This window comes from Pecten maximus, chromosome 10 (genome assembly GCF_902652985.1).
Source record: "Pecten maximus chromosome 10, xPecMax1.1, whole genome shotgun sequence".
Lineage (NCBI taxonomy): Eukaryota > Metazoa > Mollusca > Bivalvia > Pectinida > Pectinidae > Pecten > Pecten maximus.
Genome location: NC_047024.1, coordinates 22,676,890 through 22,697,890, shown reverse-complemented (window position 1 = coordinate 22,697,890; position 21,001 = coordinate 22,676,890). Strand labels below are relative to the sequence as shown.

The 21,001-nt window shown below is 33.6% G+C and overlaps 1 protein-coding gene and 1 long non-coding RNA gene across 5 annotated transcripts; one reads left to right on the top strand and one right to left on the bottom strand.

Moving 5' to 3' along the window:
* Positions 1–1,625: 1,625 nt before the first annotated feature.
* LOC117335379 (sodium- and chloride-dependent GABA transporter 1-like) lies at positions 1,626–13,668 on the bottom strand. Its single transcript, XM_033895341.1, has 13 exons — positions 13,422–13,668; positions 9,333–9,540; positions 8,343–8,474; positions 7,864–8,037; positions 7,470–7,530; positions 7,208–7,340; positions 6,727–7,090; positions 6,404–6,516; positions 6,022–6,156; positions 5,694–5,793; positions 5,204–5,304; positions 4,741–4,902; positions 1,626–4,468 (listed from the first exon to the last, which is right to left on the bottom strand). Exons 1-13 carry the CDS (start codon positions 13,545–13,547, stop codon positions 4,202–4,204), a joined length of 2,076 nt encoding a protein of 691 aa, XP_033751232.1. The 5' UTR covers positions 13,548–13,668; the 3' UTR covers positions 1,626–4,201.
* LOC117335380 lies at positions 6,419–18,318 on the top strand. Of its 4 annotated transcripts, XR_004534387.1 has the most exons (7): positions 6,419–6,533; positions 8,369–8,520; positions 9,312–9,929; positions 11,591–11,712; positions 14,811–14,852; positions 15,579–15,661; positions 15,991–18,318. It is a non-coding gene; the product is annotated as an uncharacterized LOC117335380 (long non-coding RNA). The 4 variants fall into 4 exon arrangements; XR_004534384.1 differs by lacking the exon at positions 14,811–14,852; XR_004534385.1 differs by lacking the exon at positions 14,811–14,852 and having other exon boundaries at positions 11,591–11,718.
* Positions 18,319–21,001: the final 2,683 nt, after the last annotated feature.

The window sequence follows — 21,001 nt, the reverse complement described above, 5'->3', positions numbered from 1 at the left end:
GTTTGTTTTGAAGTTTTCAGTATGAGGTCAAAATAGAAATATGTTTTTTATACTGGACCAAGCTTTGTTGAACATCTGTCAATTAAAATTTAGGTATTCTCAGTCTGTTGAATACTATTTGAATTCCAACACGTCATGCGCTTTTTCATGAATTCATGTCGCTTGCCTTGCCACTTGTGGTTAATGGCTGTTGTCTTTATGTGGTTTCCAATTAAATTATACTTTCTCACATTTATTTGACAAATGTCCCCAGACATATTATCTGAGAGTATGATATGAATACTTAACTGTTGTTATCTGAACCAACGCCCATTACTTACTACGGTTGACTGGATATGCATTGTAATTATTTGCTGAGCCGACATAAATGTGTACTTAGAAATTCAATGAACCAAACAATGCATATCCAATTTAGTTCTAGTCTAGAACTTGTGAAATAATCGTACGATAGAACAAACACACAGATATAGACTTATAAAGGGAACTACTTCAGAAGACGCACACATATATTCTCACTAAAGATATAAAAGCTAACACAATTAGAATTAAATATGATCAGTGAGAATTTCGGTTCAGACCGCCTTAAACGATAGAGGATGGCTTGCGGCGATTGCTAAAATCAGGGAACAGAATTCGACCTTTTATATAAAAGTTAATATAATTAAAATTAAATGTGCTCAATGAGAATTTATGTGTTGATATTTTGTTCTATAGAGGATAGCTTTGAACGATTGCTACACAAGGAGGGACAAAGTGGTGTGATGAACAGACAATATTACTTTTCTACATTACCCGATGTTTTCCTGAATTTTTTTCTGAAGTGCTGATTTTTTTTCTAAAATACTACAAAGCATGGTAGGTCTCATGATATTATTCGTAATTGTTCGTTTAAATTTACATTAGCAGCCACTTTCCAATACAACCTAACGTGTCCATAAGGGTCATTCAAGGGAACAAATAAAAATGACTTTAATAGATACAGATGTTCAATTAATAGGGCTTAGAAATAAGTATTTATTTCACATTCATTAGTGTTACCAAACTACACCCAGTAGGTGACTAGTTCAACAGGAGCATCAGAATTCTGCTGAACGGAAACACATTTCAGCAGTACAACAAAGGGCAATAACTCTGTGAGTGAGAGAAAGGCGCGCAGAATGCAGCAACTCCGTCATCAGACAAACACCAACCTAACAGTAATTAGAGTAGTGTCAAGAAATGTCGAAAAAAACTAACGCATCTGAAAAACCAATCATTCATTTATTGCGGAGACGATTTTCTCGGAATTCGAATTTTGAAAATAAATTTAACTCATATAAAGTCATGTCAGTTTTAACAAAGTCTTAAGCATGTCATAAAATGAAAATACTAAATTATTATGTAGTGTTGTTTGTCAATAAATTAATCACAGCTTCTATTGTTACCTTCTTTTCTTCGTCAGTCTACGTAAGAATGTTTTTTTTCTTTAATTATTACTTTTCAGTTGTTCCACTCTCAGGATTATTTTCATTTATCAGTTGAAATGATTATCACAAAGTTCTGGAGTTCAGATTTTCCTGTTTCTGGTTGTGTATTTTCCATTCTGACGATATTCTGTGATATGTAAATAGGAAACAACAATTGAGTATAGTTTTAACAAGTTTATTCATCATATTGTAATGCAGCAATACAAAAATATACATATATGTGGTAGATACCAACACATCTCCACCCCCAATATCCGAGAGACTAACACGAATAATTCTATGACGTCATAATAAATGATGTTACAGTAACAATTACGTCACCGCATATTCAACGACATCAAAGACTGCTGGCAATTTACAGCAGTTATTTTAGAAATGAACATTCATAACAATATACTAGTAAATTTCGAAACGGAATTGCTATAGTTATCAAAATCCGGCACATAACTGAACCTAAATCTATTTCAAACGTCTAAAATTACAATTGATATCCTTTGTTAAAAATTACCTAGTATCAAGCTTAAATTGATATATTTTTGTTAGTCTTTGCAAAGTGTTATTAAGTACTATTGGACTAGTATAAACGTGTCATATGACTTTGTATCATGGCAAGTGTGGTGTGCTATCTAGGAAGCCGAAATTTACATATATATATATATATTTACAAAATAATTTATCACATCTTACTATACATTTGCATTGTCATTTATTCAGCACGCACACAACTCTTTCTCCTAAATACATTTAGCCAGCACCAGATTCCTCATACAAAAATATTCGTGTTCACATATTAAGTTGACTTTGTATTTTGTTTGCATTATGTTTGTTACTGTGCAAAAATTGCATTACAGTATGTTCTAAAAAGTAATATTAACTTTTGTGTTGTTGTTTTTATCTATTTCAAATGAAATTATAAAACTTTACAAATTTGTAATCCATCTGTTAATCTTTTTAATATCATTTCTTTTGAAATTGAAAGTGCATTAAGTATTTCATATTGTATCTGAATTGCAATAATGGAGAAAATTGACTGGGAATAGGTGCCTGGTATCATTTATCCACACTCTAACACTTCTCTCAATGATTTTCATCATTCTCTCCCAACGGGTATGTACACACATGTGAGGATTTACAACAACAGAAGATATCTTAAAGTTCTTTTTTCTGAATACAGTACTAAAACTTGAGAGCGGAAAAAATAAATTATATCAAAAGTCGTGAAATGGTTTATACGCTAAGCGAACACAACAGCGTCTGACAAGAGTACCAACATACTGAGCCGAACTCAAGTCTAATTTCCAATAATTTGAAATGAAAATTGTTCAGACTCGAAGCTCAGCATGATATTGGACTCTAACGTCAGCTTATGGTGAACTAATTTTTGATGATATCGAAGGCTGACTTTAGAAATCAATTTAGATTAACACTTTTGTACGTTCGATTTACAAAGCGTTGTTAAACTGTATACTTTTAAAATTTATTGAAACAGCAGAGTGGGAATTCAAGCATAAACGTACATGTATGTAAAATATTACAATAGAGCGTCAAGCGTATAAGACACATTCGTTCAAGACACTGCAGTGCGCATGCGTCAATATTATTCAAAACTGAAAGACAATGGTAAAATACCATTAAACATTATAATGTGGACATAATGTGTAAAAAAAGAAAATAGTGAAGAAAAACAGAGAAATAGTTGAACACGATGTTGGTATTTACAATGACAAAACTAAACGGTCAAAAAAATATACAAAAGATCTTTGCAATTTTGTGTAATATTACATCATTTCCGTATTTTTTCTATCATTATTATTATTTTATCTAATTTCAGTCTTGTCAGAATATATATCAAACACAATTAAAAGAAAAATATAGTAATGTCAAGCACCTTTGAAAAAATAATGTTTGCACTTTGCCACATTGTATAAAAATTGTTTTAGCATTCGATGGTTTAGCAATGAAATTATCAAGTTTAAAATCTCACATAAAAAACTTTAACTGGCAGTAACGCAATAGCTGTACAATTCAATAAAACGAAATACAATGATTACTTTCAAAAAGAATTTTAGCTACCTGAACAATATCGCGAGAAAATTTGACTATTGTCAGCATTACTCTAGCAATATTAGGTAGGAATATGGCAGTCATAAGTCTATTTGCAAGATTGGCATTCTCTATTTCGATTGAGCAAATTTTGTTCAGTAAATTCAAGATCTCAAGTGGCAGTTTTCCTATCGATATTTGCATTATATTTCATGATTGCATGTTTGGAAATTCGTAAAGAGACAACATATGTTGATAACCCAAATATACATGTATACTTGTACAACAAAAACAAACAAACGAAAATAAAATATAAACTGGAACATTTTTGTGGGTATCACAATCATTCGTCAATATTTTTACAATAATGATTTATCACAATTCAAAGATGACTTGATATATGACATTATAATACATCTCAGCCAAATGATTCGATCCAAAGAAGTAATCAATTTCAGGCATTTTGTCACAACCCGCGTTTCGTGTCTCGTCAACACAAATTGTAATTACATATTTTATTTAAAATTTTACCGTGTTTAGAGAATGAAAGTCAAATTTCAATGGTAAGTTTTATGTCATATATCACGTTGCATTTAAGTTCATGAAAATTGATATGAATCTCGATCGCACTCGCTCACTTGCATGTCCTTACACCAACCATTCAGCATGTGAAATGAACATAAAAATACACACTATAGACGAGATTCATTTGGTCCATTTTCGGGCGTTGTTTTTGATAACCTCGGGATTGTTATTACTGACGACGCAGGTGTAAAGTTTAGGTTTGGAACGTCTGTAAGCTTGGTACTTGTTGACAAAGAACTTCCCATAGATTTTGCGAACGCTGGATTGTAACCATTTGAATTAATGTTTCCTATGTCCGTGAATGAATCATCAACGTTGGGGTAACGAATGGCGGGTCCAAAAGTTGGGTCTGGCTTCATATTCTCTTTAACCAACTAGAGGAAAAATAGTAAAACTAAATTAGTACGTGTCAAAAGCGATTTTTTTTTCAACTTTTATATCTTATTTGTTTTGGTCAGTTTCACGACATTTGTTGTCATGAATATCTATACATCTTATATTCCAAAAACTGTTTATTGCTTTGTTAGATGAACAGCAACATATCAACATTTTCAGCAAAATAAGACTACGTTTTGGTGATTTATTGTAAATGAAGGGTGTTGTAGTCGTATGACTGAACTTTTATTAAAAAGCAAAACAAACTTACCTCTAAGCCACCTTCTCTACAGAATTTGTACAGGAATAATCCAGGAATTCCAATAATTGGGAAAAGTGCGATAAGCCAGGCGAGACCGTTGGCCCAAGAGGGATATAACTGACCGTCCATGCTTGGTGGGCTGTACAGCACAATGTTCAGGATAATAGTGATCTGTAAAAATGTAACAATACGTAAAGGAACCATGTGAAGATAAGTGTTACCAATAATCTCACATACAGGATTAGTTATATAACATAATTTGGTTTAACAAATGTCAGTCAGTAGTAAATTTCAATGAAAAAATATTCTCTGTACAAATATATATTTACTTCATATTTGCTTTCTTTTGGTTTCTTTTTAATGTCAGAAATCACTGTTTTATTTCGTTTTGTGATTAATATTAGTTGAGTAAATATTCATTATCTAAAATTCTCTTAATTTTACAGTATTGCTTAAGTTAATGATGACTTACGCCAATGACAGACGGTGAAACAAACTTCCAGCAAATTTCCCAGTATTTGCTTGGTCTTCTTCCCAGCATGGCGTGGATGTTATCAGAGAAATTATCGTAACCTGGAAGTAGTTAGAATGACGTCATAGATACATTAGTGTGTTCCTGATTGTGAAGTTATGTAACAACTAAAACAAATTATTCTTTGTTCGTTAATATTGTAAAAGAATATTAGAATAAATGTTTAAAAACACCGAGTCTAAAATATCGCAGCCAAATTTCTTTCTTCCTTTTTTCCCCTTTTTTTCTTTTCTTTCTTCATTGAAAAAGAAGTATTTCAGAAAAAGTATGAAAACATCTTGCTAAATGATGCAAAAAAAATAATTTTATTTGTTCGGAAAAATCGGAAGAAAGTATTTTTAACAAATGGATGTGAAAATCAAGACAATTCATGTTTTGAAAGGATGAAAAGTTCTTTTTGCATTTTATGTTTAAAATCTTGGATATTTACCATAAATCCAGCCAACAGCAATGAGTTCCATGATACCAACAACCAACAGGGGAAATCCGCCAACACTGTAATCAACGATGTTCAGGAGCCAGATTCCTCCCTGTCAACACAAAATATCAACAATAACCACGTGACCATATCCAGCGTCACAAAGGTAACAAAGAGATTTTCAGTGTAGCACTTTTTATCTTAACAACTTTACGTAGTTGTACAGCAGAAATATAGAGCAAAGATATTTCGTTATGAATTATGTAATATCTGTACCGTACATGACTTTTTTTCCGGATATAATATTTATTGACGGAGTTCTCTCCCTTTAGATACTTACACTGCAGACCATTGGGAGACCGAGGAAGAAGCAGAAGATACACCCGACGACTCTGAAGATGATGTTGTTACGACGTTCTCTCAGGATGGGGAATTCGTCAGCAAGGGCACTGAATACACACTCCACATATGAAAACTGAAAATGAAAAGATTCCAACTGAAAAGACTTCAACTAAGTATGACAAACAATATAACAGACAACAACTGTTGTAAGTAAGTACCTACCAGGAAGTAAAATAAGACATTTACGATTACCTACGTTTTATGATGTATCAGACATCAAAAAGAAAAAGTTTGATATTGTAATTCCATAACGTTATATCTACACATATCAATTTGTGTAATGGTGTCCAATCAGCGAGAACAATTTTGATTGTGCTTACCTCAGAACCGAATCCAAGAGTAGCCATCATGATGAAAAAGAAAACGGACCAAAGAGGAGCAACAGGCATACGTGCAAGAGCTTCTGGGTAAACCACAAAGGCAAGTCCGGGACCTGAAAATATAGTTCAGGTAACGTGAATATTGTTATGTTAAATATAGAATAAAGAGATGTATTCAGGTAGTATTGTACAACTAGATATATAATGGCAATGTTCTTAACTCATCTATAACTAAATATTTGTATATGATGGCATCATGTTTACAATACATTCTCTCCGGGCCATAGAATTGCATAAGATTAAGAAAGCATATGTGTTTTTACCTCCGTCAGCAACTTTGGAAATGTCAACTCCTTTTTCCTGAGCCATGAATCCGAGGACAGCAAATATAACCATTCCGGCAAAGATGCTAGTTCCACAGTTGATGACACTGACGATAAGAGAATCCCTGTAGAAATTGTTGTTGAACTTGTTGTAGCTAGACATGGCGATCAGACCACCGGAGCATGCACTTAGGGAGTAGAAGATCTGGGTGGCTGCGTCACTCCATACCCGGGTCTCGAGCAACTTGTTGAAGTCGGGCTTAAAGTAGTACATGAGTCCATCTCCCGCACCAGGTAGTGTTACACCACGGATAAACAGGATTGTCAGCATAATGTAAGGGAAGATGGCCGTAAAATATACAACCTGGAATTAAAACATTCATATATTAAAAGAGGAATTCAAATAACGACTAAAGTAAAGTTGTATGATATGGAATGATTGACAGAATTCGTGTTAAAGAGAAGTAATGATATCACGTACCTTTCCAAGAGATTGGATTCCCCTGAGAAGTACGAGGCAGACGATCACCCAGGCGAGAAGAAGAGTCAAGGCGAGATGCCATTCCACTTTTCCTATGTCATCAATGGAGTCAGTCTGACCGAGGACATAATTCCTGCAAAATGATTAGATTGTCTGTAAATGAGATGTTCAACGTACAAAACCCAGTCACTCCACTGTAGTGTGGAGCTGGGATGGACCATAATTAAGCATGCTTGGTTATAATGCTAGTGTATACCCGTACCTGTAATATTCCTCGCTAGGCGTTTTGCTGACATTGGAGTGAGCGGTGTGGTTTACTGAACCTATAAGAAAAAGATTAAGAACCCTGATTATCTTTCGGACTTTGGAGTCTCTTACAGGAACTACAGAGAGCATGCTATATTCCTAAACCCAGAAGGGACACAAACCACTGATAAAACATTGGGACCATGAGGATCAATGAAGCGTGATGTATAAAGCGATGAAGGGTAATGATGACAAAAAGAGAGTGGTTCTCCAAATGAAGCTTCCTCTCAATATCATGGAAGTGTGAGTTAGTTCTAGAAGAGTTCGGAGGACTGGGTGGGGAGTTGTGGTTTGTGTCGATTCCAACTGAGTGTAGTAATATGATAGAGTGATGTTTGAAGGACGCTTACCATTCACATGCTGCTCGAAGGAGATGCAGTTTGGAGTGTTCCAATCGTTGTCACATGTCTGCCACGGCAGTTTATCGGTAAATGATGAATATAGGAAGAACAGCACGTGCGAGATGATGACATTGTAGTATAGTCCAATGAGCCATGACACAATCACTGAAGCGTAACCTAGACCTGGAAAAACAAACATTAAAGTTAAAAATACTATTATATATATTAATTCATAAGAATATGAAAGTAGTATTAGCCGATACCTGCTGATGGTGACAATAATTATATTGCAATGTCAAGTATTTGAAATGAGTTCATAATTACTGGATTCTCCGATTTTTCTCATTTGATAAATATTACGAGATTAATCAGACATTTGCAAGAGAAAAAGTTAAAGCTGTAACATTGAATTTTTTCCTATTCCGGAACTGATTACTTGTGTAATTATAATATACTCAAATTAACTCGATGTCGTAAAATCTATTTACCTTTAAGCAATGGATTCATTTTCCAGACAGAGATGGGACCTAAACTGGCGTATTGACCGATTCCGAGCTCAAGAAAGAACAGAGGGAGACCAACGATAGCCAACATGATTGTGTAAGGAACCAGAAATGCGCCTGTAAAAGAAACAGCAAAATATTTGATGGATGGATTAAAATTAAGGTATTCTGAAGTAATCAATTTTCAGATAAATTTTAATACATGGATTTTTTTTTAATTGTTATTATTATTTCATATACATTTTGTAATTAATACACATACTTGTGAATACATATGGGTCTAGTTGATACTGTGTATGTATAAGAAGGAGAGAAATATCCGTCAGTCTACTTCCTGTTCGTATTCTTGTTAAAACGATATCGTATAAAAGCAGGATGGGACACGTTTCCGGACGGAAACACTTTAAAACGGATACAGTGCACATTAACAATATACCTTAAAATTTAGATAAGTGTCTGGTGTAATGGCCGGTAATTTTCCCGACAATCGGGCGACAGTTTTCTTTAAATTTAACTTGGCAACGTGAGGGAAATTTATTGTTACGATAAATAGATATCATTTATCAAAAGTGCAATGAAACAGTAGTGTAATATGTAAGTTAGTGTTTACATACAGCAGACATAACCCGGGGGTATAACATGTTTACAGGATGTAATGTACTTATTTCGAATGAAATGTCTTGTCAACCAATTCAATTAACACATATACAAATGTATCATGTTCACTAATATAGAAAATGGCATTTTGATCAATAAACAATTCAGTCTCTGACATTAAGCAGTATTAAACTGGATAGGGGTCCGGTGGAAAATTACCAGGCCTATTTTTGTATTCATGCCTGCAATATGCTACAGGCATTCAAAAATAATATTGCTTCTATAAACGTAGCAAAAAAAAATCAATAGCCATTCGCTTAATGTTCTTCTATTGTATTTATTATAAATGTGTTGTAGATTGAGAGAGGATAAACTCACCACCGCCGTTTTTGTAGCACAGATACGGAAATCGCCACACATTTCCAAGGCCGACCGCATAACAGATACATGTTAACAGGAACTCGAGCTTGCCACCCCATGTGGCTCTCTCTTCTTCATTACCGCTCCCCGTGCTTGTACTTGTACTATCGTTACTTCCTTCAGAACACTTCTCAGGAATACTGCTGGCATAGTCGTTTACTTCAGACTAAAACATATAAAAGAAAGGAAAAACGTTAAATATATTTCGTTTTTACATATTCTTTAGAATGCATATTTATTTTACAATTTGTTACAGAAGTATTTGTTTTAATTACAGATCCCGGTCTATATATATAAAAATAATGTTTAAATGTTTTGATTATTACATATTCTAAAGAATACATATTATATAGAATATGTTTTACTTAACAATATGTTACCTAAATATTTGTATAAATCAAGTCCTTTTGTCAATATTGAAATTGTATTTTTTGTATGATGTTTTCAGCGATGTAGGTTTTTATATGCAAGGCCAAGCTGTTGCAGCCGCCTGGTGACTCAGAGTATGACTCGACGGCCAGCTATGTCCTCTCTCTCTCTTTCAAATTATTTATGGTAGGTACTAATGATTTGTCTGTATAAAACAATGTTTATTATAATTATATTGTTATATTGTTTGCAGCGAACCGTTTATATTTGATAATATCTACAATATATCAAATTGCACATCAAAAAACATGCTATGACATTTGGCGTATAGCACATATTTTTATGAAAATATAGCACCATATACAACACTGACAGCGCGCCAAAATGGCCTTCAGTTAATTGGTTCGCATCCGAATTGCTAACGGGACACGCTTGTATATACCAAAGTATCGATATAATGGTATTGCTTGTCTCGGCACTTTCTCAGAAATTGCATTGATGGTTTATTATCTGGCAGAGCAAAATGATGTAATTTTCCATGGGTTGTCATGGACTTTTTCATCTTTATCTTTTCATCTAATCCTCTGAAGTCTAGTATCTATGCCAGCAAATATGTTTCTCATCTAAACGTTAGCGAACTCTCTGTTAATTGCCCCGACTGTGGGTTAATTGCCTCCTCTAGTAACCCACCTAGTGCTCATCAGTAACTGGTACTGAGGTAATTTATCTGTGCCAACGCTTGGAAGAGAAAACATGATTCTGTTGTTGAAGGCTTTGTGATGAATTATACTTCTAGCCGGGACAATGTGTGTCAGGGGTAACTGCCCTTTCCGGTATGGTCACTACTGCATGGGTCACCTAATCTTACATATTTGACCTTTTGTACTTTTGACCGAGAAAAGGATATTTCAGAGCGTCCGATACCCAAAATGTAATCATAAATACCATTGTATATAAACTAATTGGTTCTCTTTTATTTGTACCTGAAATGAACTTGAACGCAAATTTCTCTATATCACAGATCTCCTTGAGATGTTAATACTAGTATTCACGAAATATATTCAGGTATAGGCAATGTTTAAAGTATAAATACCTCTCGGTAAGGCAAGTTAATCAAAATTTAATGTTTAAAAGGTAGCAAATGGGGTTGTCTGTTGTCCCTGTTAAGTGTCTATGTGATAAAACCCATCAATGCTTACTGTACCCTGAAGGCGCTTTCTACCTTTCTAACATTAACGCAATATTTATGCAAGAACCAATCAGAACCATTCAATGAGTAGCAGCTCAACAAAAACCAGCTGTTCGTCACTGAAGAGGTTTGTGGAAATCTACCAGCACGCGCTGATATTTGCCTTCCTTGACAACTAACAGACTCTTATTTTCACGACAGCGGTCGATTATCGATCTTGTGATGGCTGCGTTTAACTCAATGCACGGACCAGTGTAAAATAAAGTAAAAGTATCAAATGATATAGTGTATGTTATGTTATGTACAATGCATTAACAGTTTACTCTTTACGCACAATGTAATTTACTGGAGCATCAAATTATTTTGCATTTACAGTAACAAGCGTTGCCATAAAGATAATTGCCCGGGATGCGAGATTTTTCTGGTCGTTTATCATAGGCTGTCTGGGCAGGCGCACTCGCACCTTATGGAAAATCACCACGACTTGAATTAAATTAACTTCCTCTAAATCTGTCCGGTTAAGGTAGATTTTACTCGCAAATTCTGAGAAATGCTAATAGCTAAATATAGATAAGTGTTTGTAATAAGTGTTATTTGCAATGAAGCACGTATTTGTTTACAATGTGGTATTCTCATCTCGTGTTTCTGTTCTATTCAGGCTCACATTCACGCAGGGTGATTTATCGCTTCGTTCCTATGGTTACTATCCTACCACTGATGTGAGACTCTGCTGAATCTGAAGTGATGCTGCATGCAGTTCACAAGAGTTTCCCCTTCTGTGTAAATGTACATTTACATTACTGAATAGTTTCCATGGTACCCAATGGCGGGGTTCCCGTGAGGTTTTAACACAGGGTTATCGCTCTATTCATAGTCTTACTGTTCACACATAGGAATGTCTGGTATGTTTTGAATGCTAAGTTTTTGGGGATGGGCTTCGTATACGTGTTAACAAAAGTAGAAGATATTTGATAACGAGAAATATCTGATTTACAAAAAAAATATAAATATATTTAAGATGCAAATGCATTGCATTCCTCATAATTTTTAAAACAAACCTTCTTTCAAATATCTCTTGTTAAGACGTAACTGTTAACATAAAAAAACTGCCCCCTTTTCTGAATAAAAGCATAAAAACGTGACACATGTCCTTTAATTCATGCGGAATACGATATTTAGCTCTTTCCCTATTATACACACTAACAAAGGGATCATTGGAGTGTTTGCTGTACATATGCTGTTACTAACCAAGAAAACGCTCGATTGATCGTGATCACACGCGTGTGGCTGTGTGTCATATACAGTCGTTAACAACGGGCGGCAAAAATTTTCCACAATCAATTTCCATGTGAACCCTTTCCGCATTAACACACAAGCGACGAATGCAAGCTGACAAATCTTGCCCTTGTTATCTTCATCGTATGAATTATTGGCGTTTTATTTTACAAGACAGGGAATCACGCCGATCAAAAGAGAATAAAACATAGACATGTGGTATATAGTATATTTTAGACAGGTAGAGTTTTTCCAGATATTTCCAGATGTAAAACAAACAGGATGTATGGCATATATGTACATTACCCGTCATATCTGGCAATCATTCTAGATGATTCCATAAAATAGATTTTACAATGCGTTTGATATACCACAGGGCAATGTGCTGGGTAATCTTTTATGTATCATGAAGGAATGCAATATGGGTAGGGTGCATATCAATAGCATGTTTTAAGGTGCGTAGCGGGAACTTTTAGAGCTCGCAAATTAGCTTAAAACAGGGAACATTTACATTAAATAAATGAAAAATATATCAAAGAATTTAATACATATAATAATGTTATCGGGGCTATAAGGAAGCACATTTAGCATACATAACTTGTTACAAGCTATTCAAGTCTGATAACCGTTTGAAAGCGCGCTAGATTTGATAAAAATGGGTTGTGAGAAATTTTTCGCTTGAGAGATTTCTTTATAAGCAGAGAAGATTATATTTCACGTTGTTGTTTCCAAGTTAAGAATTTGAGCTCGCTTTAAATTTGCCGTTTCCTTTAAATAATCTTATTTCGTTTTAAAGTAAATATGGATCGATTTACTGGAAGAAGTATATTTCCATTCGTGCTAGGACAGGTAGCAAACAAGATCGAATCGTTCTATAACACGTCAAAAATATGTTATGTGTTTTGCCGACAGTTAATAATTGAAAAATTTGAATACCTTTCAAGACAGGACATGCAAAGATCTCATAATCACTCTGAATATTTTAAAATTGTCGATAAAGTCAGAAGTAAAGAAGAAAAATAAAACCTTCTATCAAACACATCTCATTAAAAGTGATGTTTCTGCATGTATTTTCTTTAAAATTGATATTACCTCCGAATATTTCAAATCTTAATTCTATGTTCGCGTAGTTTGATTTTAAATGGAATTATTGACAATTTAACGGGTTAAAATAAGAATGGTTAAATAATAAGGATAAATTAATATTCACTCACCACTGAAACCACGGTAACTTCATTAGCCATATGTCCCCCGGATCCTGGACCTTTAGGAAATATATAGTCCGTCTCACGTTCACCCTCAGCGCCATCAGCTAAACTGGGATACATGTTATCTTTCATATTACTTAATTAGCAGTCGATATTAAAAGGGTTGGTTTTATACATGTATTTTAATATACTTGTGTATTTACGGTGTTGTTCCGTTGAGCGCAGATTTTCATATAAGCCGGATTGGTAGATTGAGGCAGTATATTTCGTTCCTCCCAGTATCTTTCCATAGACTATTTATAGCACAACGTCATGGAAATTCCCCTGCGCGCCGAGCCTTGTAAACTAACAGACAAGCTACAATCACTATGAGTACTCGCTATGTTTCACATTATCATAAATTAATTCTTATCTGATTCATCTCTTGTACTCTGAAATATGCTAGAGTGTGAGTTTCTTTTGTTGATAACAAAAAAAATCAATGTAAACAAACATCCGATTTACATGTAGGCTTGACCCAATCATTAATCCTTGTACAATACAAACTTGCTATGCGAGCCGTTAGAACAGGCGCGCTGTATAGGAAATGATCTATTAGGTATGCTAGACAATGTAAATAGAATATGTTTCGTATGTTGAATCTGTAATTGTTACAGTATGTCCAGTTATAGGGTTAAGTTTACATAAATAAGAATAATGTTGTTGTTTATCTTTTGACGTGTTACATTAAGGGGTCAGTGGTACTAGAGTTTTGTATATGTGCCACACCTCAATCTACCTTATCTGACGGCCCACATAGCTATGCTAGCCGACTTCTGTTGCGAAATTGTAAATAAAGAATGAATAAGTGTTTGTGTTGAATGAAATAAATGTGTGTTTATTATTGAGAAAAGATAAAAATATCACAATTATTTTGTGTGTGTTTGATCTTGCGTGACTTGACAAGATGTGTGGCCTGAGAATTTATCATAACTTGATTTAAACTATACTTGATTTTATAATGCAACATATTCGTAATAGGCACAATTTCAGAGGGTACGTGTTAATAAAGCTACGTGTATCATACTAGCTGTGGTGCATTATAAAGTTATGCAAAATATTCCTTTGTTTACGTAACCACTTATATCAACTATGAATTAACATTTTAAATTTTGTGTGTGTGAAGTGTAAGCCATGCTGTTATCTATGTATATTTAGAAAGTGTGTATATGAGTGGTGTATTCATACTGGATGATGATAGATACAAATTAATCTAGGATAATTTTGGACTTATTCCAAAAGTGGAGAGTAATCTATCTTAGGATTCTACGGAGTCTGCATGTTAAACACTTTATCTAACAAGTTGACAGCATGCATCTATTACATAATTAAATTGTTTTGTCCTGATACCTACAGGTGCAGCACATAAGTCAAAAGGATAAACATGCATTCTTAAAGGTACATGTTTGTCTGGTTGATAAACTGAGTATACATATAAGACCTTTGATCATACATGGTTTTTATATTGTAATGTTTGGTTAACTCATAACATAGTCTTAACAAGCACTAAATGTATATATGAAAAGCGTTGCATCGCATATTTAATTAATGATATGATGATAAAAACGCTTAATCGGTGTAAATGAAAGCAATTCTCAAGTTTTCACATCGTTTTAGACAAAGTTATATTTCACACTTGATTATACTTAATTTAGAAAATATGAAAACGCATTTTATTCCTGTACCTGGTTGGGTTACCAGCTCAACGATTTGCTATCATTACTTTCTAAAATCATTTTCACTAATGCCTTGGAATTTTAATGTATGTTGCATTTCTTTTCTCATTAACATCATATTTAATCCCAAAGTCATAAAGGTTTTGAATTATTTTGCAAACAACAAAATCTTGAACACTATTTTCAAGACTTTTTTGAAAGTAATACCAAGTGATTTTTGTTTCACGTAAGATTTTATTTCTTTTCTCTTGTCAACAATTTTAGTCCCAAATATTTATGTATACATGTGTATATGTTTAAAGATAATATCAATAATATTGAAAAACAACAACAACAACAATAAAAAAAAATAATAGCAAAAAATAAATAAATAAATAAAAATAAAACTTAACAAAACCATATTCATATTGTTGTAATTCAGTTTAATGGAACTTTCCTACTATTGCAGGTAGACAAAGCTATTTACAGTATATTCACTAACAGCTCATTAAGGACATTCCGTGTGGGTCGTAGGCTACAACATTGGAATTGGTAATGGGAATCTCATATTCTGACATGTAATATTCATTACAAGCGGTTTCAATTAATCTATTTGCACGATACGCCTTATACTGATTATAATAATGAGACAAGCGATTTCCTGGTCAAAACTATGGTATATATATATACATATTTTTATTGTATATAAATACATATACAATGTACCTATATTTATGTATAAGAAAATAAAATGCAAGTAATTTACAAAAAACATCTTTTGACAATTTTCAGAATTTTTCTATATGTATAATGTATATTATTACTGCATGTTATCTTAATCGTGTATATATAAACACATAAATGGGGTTTATTTATTTCAGTTAAAAGAACTTTCACGAGTCAACACTGCAAGGCAACATGCAGTCTGGTATGTTACTGCCGAAAGGAGCAGAGATAATTTCCGTGATATTAGTTTGAAATCAAGCCAATGTTGATGTTATGAAAATATAAATGTTCAGAGGGGGAACCTGGTCTGTCTCACAAAATGTGATATTATTCAAAATGACAAAATGACAACTAAATGACGTCCTTCATTGACAAGAAAGGGAAATCATTCATCATAAGATACATTTGTATTAATTTATACAGTGTACATACATGCAAGTGTGGGTAACCTTCAATTTTAATCTTATTAAAGGCACGTGCACTTAGCGTGATATGTACTGAAATATCCAACCTTCGGCATCCATTTTAGATTTATATATTATGTAAATACGTAATGATACACATGGAATTTTCCTTTCAATTGTATCAACTGAAAGTGTAATAATTTGTATGCCTAATGATGTATATGCACTTCAATGATCCTGTTTATAGTACTTATACAACTACTACACCACAATCGAATAATTCTGATTTATTTATATATATAGCGAGGAAATATTTAAGGGTTTTCTGTTGAGCATTATGTATATTTCATGATTGAGTATGAAAGAATATCGATATTTTTACACGAGTGCGGAGGCACGTGTGAAGAAATATCAGAATCTTCCGTCATACAGTGATATAAAGGAATGAGTCGGCGGACGAAAAACCAAGTGATTTCCTTTTATTCCGTTTAAAGGCGAAATCAAAATGGCACAGAAATGAGTAGAATAACGTAGTATTCCTATGAAGTTGCTATTGGTAACATAAGAGTGTTATTCTGAAATAGCTTTTCAGCTCAATTTTCTGCGTTCCTGCTGTAATCCTGATTTTTGTTTCTTTCAAAATTCTTGTTAAATTTGTATTTGATTAAAAACTGCAATATGTGTTGAAATTGTACAGTAAAATCAACATTTAAACAATCTGTTGGCATCTAACCCATTCCAATGCGGCGAATAGATAGTAGCGTTTTGATTGGTCGATTATTACAATCTGATTAAAAACATAGCTTGATGTTCGTTCCCGTTCCGTAAACTGAACGGGGCGCAGATCAACTTGAACCTGTGGAGTGTAGTTTACTGAACGAAAGTGCAGATCAAGATATGATTTTAATCAGATCTGATGATATTTTAAATAGTGATGAAATTATATCATTATTTTGATTGTAACACACAAATTTTTCATTTTGTTCCGTCTTTTAATGTTCAGATATTATTTTGGAATATTATATCTCTATATTGTACAGTAGATATTTAAATGATAACATTAAATTAGCAAGTCATGTCCCTGTTTGAAAGGTTCACCGATGTCAGTCTCATTCGCAATTCGGCAGAGCAGCTAAATGACATATATTATACAACTCATTTACATACCGCGGTCGCATTGGAGATATTTTCTGTGTTGTTATATAAGGAAAGACCTAAGGGCGCCAATTAAAAAAAATGGTTCTGAAGCCGCAAGACACCACACAATTTAGCTGACTATATACAAAATCTAAGATGTTGACCTGTATGAACAAACAAGACATAAAAATATTGTAAATAAAAAAATATTAACATATCTAGCTCACGTTAAACAATTCCGACATTTGTATGTGTATGTTTAGTTTAAACATATTTTATTGTCAATATACAACAAAAGGATTGGGCACAAGTTATATGAACATTATTGACGTCCGTTCCTAATAATGTGATTAAACGTATGAATACATCAATAATCAATTTTTCTTTGTTTTCATGGTAAACACTCAAATGTGATTGGTCGAAAAATTCTTTTCATTCTTCTATGAAAGAAATTCCGAGAATGGCGCGAAAAATGTGACGTCACAATACGACAATTGACGTTGCGTATTGATTTGAGAAAAAGAATCCCATTTAAAACCAGTAAAATTGTACACAAAACATGTTTTAAATTAGAAAATCATTTTCAAAAATTAATTATAAGCGTTGATGTCAATTTTTCTTTTCTTAAAAATGACATCATTGCTTAATAAGATCGCTAAATTGTGATAATTATGTACAATACAATTATAACTGGACAAGAAAAGGGGGATAAAAAGAATGAAAGTGGGAGAGATTGTTACGAAGTGACAGGTGAAATGCGACGCTTATTCATTGAAGTGGGTCACTTGGCTTACATTTATATATAGTTTAAATGTGTTTTTATGTCATTTAATTGTTATTTTTGCTGTATGTCATAGTGACAGCTATCTAGCCTCTCATAAAATGCTCGTAACGGGGAAATTAGCCCGTTAGCAAGGTATGTAATAAACTTTTTAAAAAATGGGTCATTTCCTGTCATTCATATTTGTTACAAATGAAAATGGCATATGTATTTATATAATGTCTGTGAAGTAATTTTAATGGTAATATAAGCTTTACTTCCTTATTACAGACCAAAATATAATTCTATTAACATTAAATTGTAATATGATTAATGTTCAACAAGAGATTTCCGTAATTGATGCTAAGATGAAATAATGTTTCATTAAATTATTATTGGTGTTTAATTAAGTAATAATTAGTGTTAAAGTAAATATTAAACCCTATTATTCATTTAATATTTCATTACATTTTACCTCTGACACATCAGCAATTTTCAATGTTATAACGTTGTACAAACACTGCTCATATCGTTACAAGTCAAAATCAACTTTTGAAGTGTATCTATGAATGGCTTCAAAATCACGAATCATATCGACATCCTGTCTAACTTGAGAAATGTGTGGTACTCAACGGAAAATTACATGTATAGCATGAGTGTTTAGTTGCGAGAGAAGGTATGTGTGTTCAGTTAAAATTAGTCTGCATGGTCCCAAGCTGTTTCTAGAATAAAAATTCATCAATGAATCTATGAGTTTAATATCTGGAATATGTCTGATTCCTAAGTTCCAAACTGGTTAAATAAGCTATGGTTTTATAATTCAGCTTTAAAAACAAGCTGAGTTATACTAATTCATGCAGATTCATGCATGGCTCCAACTTTCACGTTACCTATTTTCAGATATGAACACTTAATTACATGGTGAAGGAATAATCAGTAAAACTAAACGTAAAGTGGTCAGAAATAATCAGTAAAACTAAAAGTAGAGTGTTTTTTGTGTGATATCAAGCAAGATATATGAAAATAAACTGGATTAATGTTTCATAAACAAGAAGACCCCAGGCTATATTTACAACGAAATGCTATCTCACAATATGTTTGTAAACAAACATTCCACATTTCCTCTGACGTAGACATCTTATCAGTATATTACGTCATCATGCTGTGTTTACCATGTGACCGCACAGCTGTTGGCTTCATAATATGCGGTCATGCATATTGTCGGAAGTTCACACATGTACTATGTGGTCAATGCTGAGCTCGTCATGTGCAAAATTTGTCTCGGATATCGATCAGTTTATGTATTGCGATCAAATAACCAAATTAAAATAACCGCAAATAGCAGCTGTCGACTCTCCAGACCTTAAAAGAACAATCACGGAGACGGTTTTATGTACATATGGATTTATCTACAAACACGTGTCTATTTCATCAGAAGAATTATATTTTGAAATCAATTATTTGTAGGTTGCATTAAATCTGAAACTTTGCATGAATATCACAACACACACCACTGCGATCTCCAGGATACATAGTCTAAAGACTGTGCCAGGGTTGCTCACTACTGACCCTCCCATTAATTGGCACACACTGATACACCAGGAGGTATCTCGATGGTCCCATCTTCTGTTTCAAACCGCTACGAAATAGATTTAATCATTTATCACGATCTCAGCACTGATGCTCTTCTTCCCCCTCCCATGGTGGTGTATACACACTGCTAAACAGTACCATACGTCACCCAAAACCACAATACTTACGGGTGAGATCACCCGGTCTGGCCAATAAAATTCTGGCACACTGTGCCAATTTCTCTACAAACAATACAAATCATGTAGCAGTGTCTACCAAATGTGTTTTATTTTATGCAAATATACACAGTAATCAACAGTCTCCCGAAAGATGTTGTTTGTATAATATATAGATATATAATACCAGGAATGTAAAGATCATGCTTTAAGTTATTATTAATACTGATATACGCCAAACACCGCTGACCAAATTATCACTCACGTACATGAACAATTTTTCACAACATTCAAATTATCAGCTTTACCTTTCTCCGTGAAATGCCAATTTATTTCAGGCAGAACTTCGTGTATTGACCAAAGTATGACTCGAAATATCAAATTTTACAACATTCAAAAAAATAACCATTTTGAGACGTCATTCTTCAAATCAGGATCCGTCTATAGAATTGTAGACTGGCCCCCTGTCTCTAGAATATTAAAATTATAAATAAAATTGAGCTTTATGATTTTGGTCCCTAGGATATGTCTGATTCTAAGTTTCAAACTAGGGGCAGATAATCTAGTATTAGAATTTAGCCTGGCAATTCTTAACAAAAAGAACTTAGGGTCTGGTGGCCAGTCTAATAGAATTGGTAAATCATATATTTCCTTTGCACAAATAAAACAACCTTGTTCATTAAAAAGGAGGATTTTTTTGCGTGACATGGCGACCGTAGTAATTTACTTTATAAAAGGGAGGTAACTCTGTTTTAAACAAAAGAATGCGGGATGTAGGAAGACAACAGGAAACGGGTTGGGTTCTCTGTGTCTGTATTTACGTAATATGTATCAATACCCCCACTGGCTTCTATCAAGCGGTCAAGCTGAGATGTCCGGTTACTGACATTTGACCATGCTGATGAATAGACAATGCCACTGTATTATGCAATTAAGGCATATGGTAAACGTCTCGGATGTCAAGGATCATGTCTCGGCAGCTGGCGAACTACACAATTCATTATGTACGGTATATATTTGGCGCGGGCTTATTGTCTGCTAATTAATTTTATGCAAATGATTTGTTTGTTTTTAGTGGTTTAACGTCCTCGCAATGTTCAGCCAATATTTTCTATTA

Bases quoted from the DNA above. Each gene is read 5' to 3' on its own strand.
- LOC117335379 (XM_033895341.1), bottom strand. From the start codon at position 13,547: ATGAAAGATAACATGTATCCCAGTTTAGCTGATGGCGCTGAGGGTGAA. The intron at 9,541-13,421 runs GTGAGTGAATAT...TATATGTTTTAG, and splicing joins AAGTTACCGTGGTTTCAGTG to TCTGAAGTAAACGACTATGC. The intron at 4,469-4,740 runs GTAAGTTTGTTT...TTTTTCCTCTAG, and splicing joins GTAGAGAAGGTGGCTTAGAG to TTGGTTAAAGAGAATATGAA.